The sequence below is a fragment of the Telopea speciosissima genome, chromosome 7 (genome assembly GCF_018873765.1).
Source record: "Telopea speciosissima isolate NSW1024214 ecotype Mountain lineage chromosome 7, Tspe_v1, whole genome shotgun sequence".
Lineage (NCBI taxonomy): Eukaryota > Viridiplantae > Streptophyta > Magnoliopsida > Proteales > Proteaceae > Telopea > Telopea speciosissima.
This window is the reverse complement of record NC_057922.1, coordinates 58,655,722-58,666,853: the sequence shown is the minus strand read 5'-3', so window position 1 is coordinate 58,666,853 and position 11,132 is coordinate 58,655,722. Positions and strand designations below refer to the sequence as shown.

The following is an 11,132-nucleotide window of genomic DNA, read 5'->3' as shown; positions in this document are numbered from 1 at the left end:
CGTAAGGCATAAGTCTATACTACTCTTGCTTACAAGGCTTCCTTATGAAAACTTTCACTTCTGGTTCTCCAATACCTAACTCAACTTTAGAATGAATTGAAATATTGATGGGCCCCATGCTGTTCGCTCCCAATAACGGAGGGGACATTTGGTGATCCATTACTCCACTCATACCTATTGTTGAGTAAAGTTTTGTCAAATCCTTCCGTTCTCGTTTCCAATTTCAGCCTCGACAAAACTGACTATGCTAACACACTAAACAAAACACTCGCCAAAACAAAACACTAACTACACTACTTACTCGCAACATCAGCAAAACACGCACAGTAAAAATAACATACAAGCAGATAGGCCGACTAACGCATAAATAGATTAAACCTCACGCTAGACAGGTCAGGGAGTATAATTCAAGCATGAATAGGCTTAGTGAGTCAAGTGATATACCTGCTATCATGACTGAGTTTATCCTTGTGGGCAACTCCTGAACTTATGACCCAGCTGATTACAGTTATGGCGTACATACGGTATATTCACAGACTCGCATTGCGTACAACTCCTGGACATGTGCCCCAACTCGTGGCAAGTGTAGCAACGAATGTTAGGTCCATACGACAAAGGTGTCACCATAGGTGGGGGTGACTGAAATGTCGGGTCCACTTCTGTTGTGCTGCTCTGTATTGAAGTTGAGCCGACGTATTGCCTCTCCTGTGCCTCGCTTGGTCCCCTAGAATCTGTGAATGCCATTGGCCTCTGACGTGCCATCTTGAGAGCACGGTAGTTCTCTCGCTGTTTGTCCTCAATCACTTTGGTGGCCTGGACCACTTCTGCATAAGAGGGGAGATTGTGCAATACCACTGATGTGATAATACTGGGTCTCAGCCCCTTCTCAAATTTCCTGGCCTTGACGGCATCAGGCTTCATATGCACGGGAGCAAAATAGAAGAGCTCTTCAAAAATCTGCTGGTACTGAAGGACTGACTTGGGCCCCTGGGTCAGGCTCATGAACTCAGCCTCCTTCTGATCGCGAAAGCTCTGAGGAAAGTAGTTTCCTAGGAAAGTCTCCGTGAACTGATCCCATGTAGGGTTGGGATGCAGTTGCCTGAAGTTATCTTTAGTGGATTGCCACCAAGAATCAGCCTCGCCTCTAAATTGGAAGGCAACACACCTAATTTTGTCTTCGTTCACACATCGAAGCACCTCGAAGATCCTCTCCATATCCCTTATCCATTGTGCCGGATAGAGGAGATCAGTGGTCGCCTTTGTAAAAGTGGAGGGGTTAAGTTTTTGGAACCTTTCAGTCAACTTGGAGGCATCAACCCACTCGGGTACTGGAGCTACTGGTTACCTTTCTCTCTCTTGCATAACAGTCAATAATTGAGTGCCCCAGGTCTGCATTAATGCCCGATTCTCTTGTCGTATATTTTGTAAAAAATCTCTCAATACTGTTGCTACGTCTAGATTGGCTTGGGTAGTAGGGTCAGCAGGTTGAGCTGTGATTGAATGGTCAGCATCTTGCTCGCTCGAAGGAGACAGACTCCTACTTGAACGAGTGTGAGCCATAGCAAAATCCTGTCAAAGGACTTGTACCAAATAAAAGGCAACAAATAAGTATAACAGATATCATAGGTTATAACATGCGTAGAAGAAATACCTATGCAATGGAGTTGTGGTGTCACTCGGTCTCCAGTTTATACTAATGTCTTATGCTCTTTTCCTTATGAAATTCTTTGTTTCTACAGGGTTTTTGTTATACTGTTCTTACTATTCTTATTAAAAATTTTCACTCGATGTAGTCTAACCTATGTTAATTGCTATAATGTAATCATGATCATCAATTCAAACAAAGTCTAGTTTTATGCACATTGTTCTTAATGCCTTTACTATTACTCATGTTTGTTGTTAAAGCTTTTATTACAACCCAGTGCACCTAAGGTTTAGGTGGACTGTGAGTTAAGCGAGAGTATCATTACTCTAATATCACACTGTCACACCTCCATCCCGATAAGGGATAAAATATAATAAAAAGGGTATGACTAGGATGCTTACCAACATCCTAAATTGCCTCCAGGATCATGGACGCAGTGGCTTACCTCACAGTCATATAAATGAGAATCAGATCAATTATCAGAATAGCGGAAGACTTATAATAAATACTGTTGATCCTCATTTAGGGAATAACTACAATGGTAATAAATACATAAGGTGGATTATCCTTAAATTTAAAAGTTAATACAACAGAAGTTCTTTGATAAGTACAAAGAAAGGAAAGAAACCTACATCAAGAAATGTAATATTCAAAAGTAACAAGGAAAAGATAAACATCAACGGTCGTAGACCAACTTCGCATCCACATCCTTTACTAGGTCCTTTATCATCCACCGGTACCATACAACCTGCATCACATTCTAAAAAGAAGGATTCCCGGAGGGGTGAGCTTCCACTAGCCCAATGAGCAAGAAATTGAATCCACTCACACACAACATATATAGGACTACAAGCCGAACCTGATGAGCAAACATCCTTGACGTCCCATACCACCAATGATGATTTACACATCAGATCCGATTTATAGTCATGCGACAAACACAACAATATGATATGTAATATGAATAATGATGATGATTATGATGAGATGTAATGTATGCATGAATGTTATGCTGTGTAGAGTAATCGAATTGTATCCTTGGTACCGAAACACACCCTCGATCCCCAATGATACAACACCATTAATCTACGACATAGTAAGGCCATATCCCTGGTACCGGAACACACCCTCGATCCCCAACGATATACCCCTAACTACGTCAGTGGAAGCCTGTCGGTCCCAGAACACACCATTGGTCTCCCAATAAGCCTCCGATAATCTCAACCACGGTACCAGAACTTACCCTTGATCCCCGGGCTGGATTATCAGTAAGGTGACATGGCGTAGGAACTTACACATCTACCTTCTGTATCCCTGATTATGATGATGAGATGTAATGTATGCATGGATGCTATGCTGTGTAGAGTAATCGAATTGTATCCTTGGTACCGGAACACACCCTCGATCCCCAACGATACAACACCATTGATCTACGACATAGTAAGGCCATATCCCTGGTACCGAAACACACCCTCGATCCCCAACGATATACCCCTAACTACGTCAGTGGAAGCCTGCCGGTCCCAGAACACACCATTGGTCTCCCAACAAGCCTCCGATAATCTCAACCATGGTACCAGAACTTACCCTTGATCCCCGGGCTGGATTATCAGTAAGGTGATACGGCATAGGAACTTACACATCTACCTTCCGTATCCCTGATTATGATGATGAGATGTAATGTATGCATGGATGCTATGCTGTGTAGAGTAATCGAATTGTATCCTTGGTACCGGAACACACCCTCGATCCCCAATGATACAACACCATTAATCTACGACATAGTAAGGCCATATCCCTGGTACCGGAACACTCCCTCGATCCCCAACTATATACCTCTAACTATGTCAGTGGAAGCCTGTCGGTCCCAGAACACACCATTGGTCTCCCAACAAGCCTCCGATAATCTCAACCACGGTACCAGAACTTACCCTTGATCCCCGGGCTGGATTATCAGTAAGGTGATACGGCGTAGGAACTTACACATCTACCTTCCGTATCCCTGATTATGATGATGAGATGTAATATATGCATGGATGCTATGCTGTGTAGAGTAATCGAATTGTATCCTTGGTACCTGAACACACCCTCGATCCCCAATGATACAACACCATTAATCTACGACATAGTAAGACCATATCCCTGGTACCGAAACACACCCTCAATCCCCAATGATATACCCCTAACTACGTCAGTGGAAGCCTGTCGGTCCCAGAACACACCATTGGTCTTCCAGCAAGCCTCTGATAATCTCAACCACGGTACCAGAACTTACCCTTGATCCCCGGGCTGGATTATCAGTAAAACTTACACATCTACCTTCCGTATCCCTTTAACACAAATATCAAATCGAATATGCAACATGCTATATAAAACTATCGTATCGAGAGGTATTCTGGGTGTATCGATGTCCCATACCATCTAGTACCCGGGTACCAGCACGACACGGCACATGACAGGCCAAATATAATATATGAAGAAAGACATTAAACAAACCACAGTATCATCTCATACAATTTCAACCACATTTGTAACACATAGTCATCAATTATCACACACATGAACACATTCATAGATAAATAGTGTAAACATGTATTTATGCATGAAGTGCATCACATAACATGAATGCATCAAGCACAACATTTAAACATAAAAACACTCAAAATAAAATAAGATCCAATCCCCACTCACAATATAGTTCGTGTCCCGTTGATTTGATTTGTCATTCGATGACCGCTAAATGCTTCTCCTCACACAATTAATGAAGCCTAGGATAGTGTAGAAGAGTGTTAGAAAGGGTGGGAGAAATTCTCTTAGGGGAAACCTCATAAATTACATAGCCTACAAGCCTTTAGGGTAGCATGGATGCAAGCACGGTTGCAGGTAGGGTCTTGCATCCGCCTTTGCATTCCATCAAGGCATGATACAGTTTTGAAGGTGTTCTTTAATCCAATTTATCCTACTTGGATCTTTAAATCCCAAGGACAAGGGAAGGGTATCCTAGGGTCCACTAGGGCCTGATTACATCATTAAATTCATCGGGTCTAGAGAACTCAAGGGATTGAACTCTCAAAGGTCACATTATAGGGTTTTGAGTAATGAAACCCAAACTCAGCAACAAGGTTGCTAGGAGGGGTTCTAGGATTGTACTTAAAGGCAAGGCCTCATTAATGAGATCCAACACTAAACCAAGGTTACCCCTTAGGTTCTAAATGGAACCTCAAGGTCCAACCTTAATTTCCAAAGTTTCCCAACCCAAAACTAATGAGGGAAAGGGGGTTTAAGGGCATCAAAGGTAGATCTTGGTACTATAATAAATCAATTAATTAGTATGATTAGGGTACCCTAGGTTGTAATTAAACCCCCCATTAAATCCTAATAAGTTCTACTTCAATAGCCACGAAGTAGGCAAGGTCACCGACATAAAACTTAAATTCTACAATTGCTGTCTAAACACATCAATCAGGTTTGAATCCACTTTCAAAGATCACACACTCATATTGGGTCCAAGGTTTCTTCATAATAATTGTAGCCCTTTGAGTCTAGTTTATAATTCAAGTTGAATCATATTAATACGATATGCATAGATCAAGTTATGATCAAAGCAGTGGGTCAAGGTCAAATGTCAGCAGTTCTGGGAACGGGCGATTTTATAGGTGGTTTCTCAGAGAGCATGAAACCGTATGTAAAATCGACTTTAACAGGGGCTCAGGAAGGGTTCTTCTAGGTGTGGTTTTACCTCAGATGTGAAACCGCAGGTAAAACCGACTTCAACAGAGAGCTTCTTAAGAGATGGTCTCAAGGTGGTTGCAGGGGTGGTTTCTCGTAGGTCTTAAAACCGCAGGTAAAACCACCTGCTTCCAAACTCCAAAATCAAAGGATTCTTCACCAAGACTTCCATTTCCAAGTAGATTGGAGGAAAAGAAACATCAAGAAGGCTTTCTCCTTGGCACGTTAGGGTCCTAAGACTCCATTAGGCCTATGCAACCCATTGATTCAATAAAGGAAAGCAAGGAGAACCTCATTTAGGGCATAATAAGGTAGAAACCTTATGTTTATTGATGGGGATGGGATTGGGAGCTTTGAGGTTAGCCAATGGAGTCAAATAGCTCCACCATGATCATGGCCATGAGCTCACATCGATCCTTGGGTCTCAAGACAACCCTAGACCGATTTCTCTACCATCTCCCAACCCCAAAACCCAAAATCGATCAAAGAGGGGGAGGAGATTCTAATGGCTTACCTTACCAATGAGAGGAGCTCCATGATTTGGCCACCAAGAGATGTGGTTCAAGCTTCAGCCAAGCCCTTCTCCCTTCTCCTTCCTTCACTTCTTCCTTCTTTCCTTCTTTTCTTCTCCTTTCTTCTTTCCTCCACGATTTAAGTTGGATGGGAGAAGTAATGAGGGATGAGTGCTCTCTCCCCCTTTAGACTTATTTGTAAAAATGGGTCTTGGATCTTTTAAGTCAAATGGGTCAAGAGGTAATGGGTCAACCCATGGTCTTATTTAGGGTAAAGGAATGGGTTAACCCATCTTTGGGTCAAATAGAGTCAAATGGGCCCTCAAGTTAAATGGGCCTCTTAACTAAATGGGCCTGCCCACAGGTTTCAAATAGAAAAGAACCCACTTGGGGATGGGTCCATCCACCATGGGATTATAAGCCCATCACACGCTCCCTTAAATAAGTGGGACCCACAATTGAAGTATTCCCTATTCAACCATAATAGCTCGGGTGGTTCAAACCCCGACCCGTACTTTGAGGACATCGAAGGGAGGGGTAAGTAATTAAATTAAAGGTTAGAACTTACATCTCCTTTGTCATGGTTTGTCACCCATGACCCGAACAGTCTCGCCACGGCAGTGTCAAGCTCATCACTGAACGGGGTGTCCAAGTGAGGCGACGCTCCGAGGTACACGCTCTGGTACTCTTCACTTCCCGGATTAGTACTTGGAGGAAAATCAATGAAGTCACCGTCAAAGAATTTCCCCCACCGTCGGTTGAGGAATCTTTCCTCCACAGGTAAGCCTATACTGTGATCAATGATTTTGTAGCTGGATTTGACCATCATGGAGAACAGGTCACCAGCATACATGGCAGCGGTATCTATATGTCACGAGGAAGAAATAATATTTAATTATATGCCCGGGGTGCGGGTATAACATCCAACATGCCACAATATGACGGTTCCTAGAAGTATTTGGAATAATGGAGAGGTTATGGCTAAGTTTGCCCCTAGATCGCGACTTTCCAATCCATCTTCTAAAGTTCCTCTAATACCAAACATGATAAATTGCGGCACCAAAAACCATCTTGCCAATATAGTCACACATGGTATTTTACCCTAAACCCTGGATTGATGATCTCGAGAGGGCCAACATTTGCAGCAAAGTCCTTCCCAGATGGGGCAAGAGAAGGGGCAATGGAAGAAAAAGTGTTCTACCAACTCTGAACCTTAGGAGAGCACAGGCATCCAAAGACACGATTGATCAAGATTGAAGTAAAGCCATGGTTGGCAAGGACTGAGAGAGAATCCTCCAGGAGATGAAATTGTGTCTTAGAATGTTTTGCACAAACCAAACCACTTTAGTCCATGGAGTCACTGGTTTTCTTGAATGGATGAGCTCCCAGGTGGAGGGAAATGAGAACCTACCAGAGGAGGAGCCCCCCCAAGTCACCATATAACCACTATCGCGAGGACTTCTCTCCAAGCAAAAGGGTGAGCAGCCCCAGTGGTTTGATGAAGAGAAGAGTTGGGCTGGACAAGGGCTCCAAGAGCCATTGGTAAGGATCAAAGAAACTAATTTAGAAGACACATGTGGATTGAGTAGCAATCATCATTGAGGTCATAGAGTTATTTATCTTTGTAAATGGAGGATTTCGATGTGGTCATGAAGATGAGTGTTCCGATAAGATCTTATCCGAGCTCTCTCGTGTCCAAACTAACTTGCATAGAAGAACAAGTCTTAGCGGAGTCACTCCAATGCTTATGTTAGACCTCTTGTAACAGATAATTCTCAAAGTAGAGAAAGTATAAAAAATGAATTTGATCCCATATCTTGGCCTAGAGGCTACAATTTATAGAGTTTGGATAATAGATATGTGTAGGATCCTTTTGATGGTAGACTGTTATGGAGTGTCTCTCATTTGCTCATGTGGCTCTTTCTCAATTAGACACTTGTCTATTAAGAAGTCACGTAGAATGCATGACCTTCCTCTAGAAGTTGCTAAACTTAGGGAGTTATCGGGGTTAGTTCACCCGCTTATTGGTCAAGTTATTTTCTCTCCTGAGTTGGTTGTAGGGTTATCTCGACGTGGAGATTTTGTGCCACGTGTCTTCCAAATCAAGATTCTCCCATGCTGAGATCTAAGAGCTCAGATCATCCGGACGCGGCCGATCAAATTTAGGTTGGTTATGTTGATTCTTTGAGGTGCAACCAACATCTCTTGTAGTCAGTCAACTCTGCTTTACCAGTCCTGAATGTTAGTTATTTCGGGTCGGCACGGTCATATATAAACAATTCATTTGTGATGCAGTCTTGTGACACATGTCATCATCTCATTGGCTGGTTATATCTTGGTATATCAATGAGGGTAGAAAGAGCGCGCAATGTCATAGGTGTGTTGCAATAGATGGAGGATTTTGAAAGTATATTTACTATTGTCAATTAAAAAAAAAAAAACAGAGACTAGTGAAGTTGTTGGTCTAGCTCTACTGAGGATTTCTGTGACCAAGGCTCTCACTATAATGAAATCTATCAGGGCTGGGGAGTTGTGCATAGTGGGTTGATGACACCACCTCCGCCTCCATAGTAGGCGAAATTTTATGTGCTTACGATCTAGTATATGAGTGCTAGATTGGGCCAACCTAGTATGGGATAAATTAAAGGTATTGATTTAACGTGTTCCATTAGTTCTAGACCTTTTGGCATACCAGTCAAGTACCTGACTTATGGCATCAAAGTCGAGCACCACATCACAAGTTTGAATCACAGAAAGAACTACCTACAACAGAGTGAAAGTTCTCAAGAAAGGGCTACCTACTTTCGATCTATGATATGATATGATATGGTTACTTCATTCTCTATCCTCCTCCCCTCCACTAGTCCATTGCTACTTGTAGATGTATTCAAGGTTCTCAAGAAAGGGCTATCTGTTTTTCATCTATGATATAATATGATTATGATGTATCATTCTATATCGTCCTCCTCTCCTCTGGGCCATGACTCCATATGTATGCCTTCTTCCAAACCCCTAACATACACCTTATTTGTATTAAAGTTGCATTCTTCTAACAAGAGAAGAGAGGACTAAGAAGGCATGACTTTGTCTTGAACCTTTGGAAAAGAAATATTTGGGCTAAGATATTATTTGATCTTTTTGGATCATTAAAAGACAACCCTCTTTTTTTATTGATCTAGAATAGAGATGGGATTATGAAAAATATTGATGGAATTAAATAAGCCGAAAGGGTTGCCCATGCTTCATCCCAGATAAACCCATGAATCATGCCTTTGTAGCCCTAAACACTGACTATCAGTCCAAGGGCCAGAACCATTAGAACTATGATTCCAAGCAGAGTTGGAAAATCAAGTCTTTTTTATTCTGACTCACCTCTTCAAAATTTGGTGACTTGAAAAAGTCAAACCTGGTCATAGCGAGTCATTATTATTATTATTATTATTATTATTATTATTTTAAATGATTAAATAATGATTTTTGTTGATGCTGCTCCGAAAAAAACCTGGTTATTATTATTATTAGTAGTAGTAGTAGTAATAATAGTAGTAGTATTACTATTAGTATTAGTATTAGTTCTATAGTAGTAGTAGTAGAAAATAAATTATAGAAAAATATTAAAAAAAATCAAAGAGAGAGAGAGAATCGTTTCTACTTTCTAGTAATAAGAAGAGACTCATTCCATTAATCTCTAAAAGCAAAGGAAAAGAAAAGAGAATTAATTGACTACGGTAGAGAGAGACCTTAGCATATTTGCTTGTTTAGAGAGAGAGAGAGAGAGAGAGAGAGAGCATTAATTGACAACTGTAGAAACTTCACAAAATGCAAGAGATCGAACCAAGGCCCTCTAGGGCTACTCACATGGAATCCACTGTGGGACCTATAGGAGGAGTGGATTCTATGTGAGTGGCCTTGGAGGGCTTTGAACGATACTTGTACAAGGACATTATCCGTGCTCGAAAAGAGTGGCCATTCAAAAAGCGCAACAAAGAAGAGTTGAAGAGTCACCATTAACTATGCAAAGAGAATATAAGGGGAGGTGAGAGAGAAAAAAATGAAGGAATATGGGGTATTTGATGAAATTAAACTTTGAAATTTGAGTTGTGACTATTTTATACCATGTCCTCTCTATCCAACAATCAAAATGGATTTCATCTGTCCATGAAAAATAAAGGCCTTATGGTATGAGTTCAAGGTAGGAGCAGTCTACATGTTAACGCAACCAAGTTTGCAACCAAGATGATGAACGCACAGAGTTGAGGTGTTAAACTTTAAACTTATATCAGATTATAATAGTAATGGGAGCCGAAATTAGTCAACTTACTTGCTGCAGCCAACATAAACGAACATGTACGATTGTCACCCAAATTATTGTTGGAAAACCAGGTTCTGACTCGACTCGTCGTCTAGAAAAACCTGGTGATTTGGTCTTGTCAAACCTGTTTACAAAGAGTCACATTTTTTAATTTTATAATACAATAAATATGTATAAATTACTTAAAAACCATAAAAATACAGAAAAAATATGGGGAAAAAAAATCAAGTAATCATATATCAATGCATTTTGAGTTTATACCATTGAACAAGAGAAGGGAGTCGAGGAGTTCAGACTTTCTTATTGTTTTAGATTATGGATTTACTATTTAGTTAACTCCGTTTCTAAGTGAACTGGTTTTATGATTTTTTTTTTAAAAACGATAAAACTCGTTGATTTTGTCATGACTCGGGTAAAAATACTTCATTTATGACTCAATCTCGTCATTTTTTACCCTTGATCTAGTCTACACAACTCTTGACCAGATTTTTCAAAATTTTGACTCGACTCGGGCGACTCGCCCCCAATCAAAACCAGGTTTTCCAACTATAACCCAAATTCCTAAATAAGATAAGAAAGACGTTTCCTTACCAAAAAAACAAAAAAAGGAAATAAATAACGACATACAGGTGGGTCTCATGAGTCGAGCATGACCTTCAAGCACTGCAGTATAGTTCGGTGCAGGTATTAGAGATCATCAGCCCAAGGGAAAGAACTTGGAAGGAAGAATTAAGGCCATAGAATACAAATAGGTGGAAAAACTGAAGAAAGAAATACTACTAAGGCTTCAGGAGAGAAAGAGGTGGCGACACAGAGGGCAAGAGAGACGGAGGGAAAGCCAAGCGGAGATACAAGATGAGTGGTACATATGGCCGCACGGCATCTGTTTGGTTGCTCCTCTACCTTCTTCCTTTTCTTCTTCTGGGATTTCTTT

The 11,132-nt window shown here is 41.1% G+C and overlaps 1 protein-coding gene across 1 annotated transcript; it reads right to left on the bottom strand.

Annotated features, from left to right (window-relative positions):
• Nucleotides 1-462: 462 nt before the first annotated feature.
• LOC122668735 lies at nucleotides 463-1,215 on the bottom strand. Its single transcript, XM_043865271.1, has one exon. It carries the CDS (start codon nucleotides 1,213-1,215, stop codon nucleotides 463-465), a length of 753 nt encoding a protein of 250 aa, XP_043721206.1.
• Nucleotides 1,216-11,132: the final 9,917 nt, after the last annotated feature.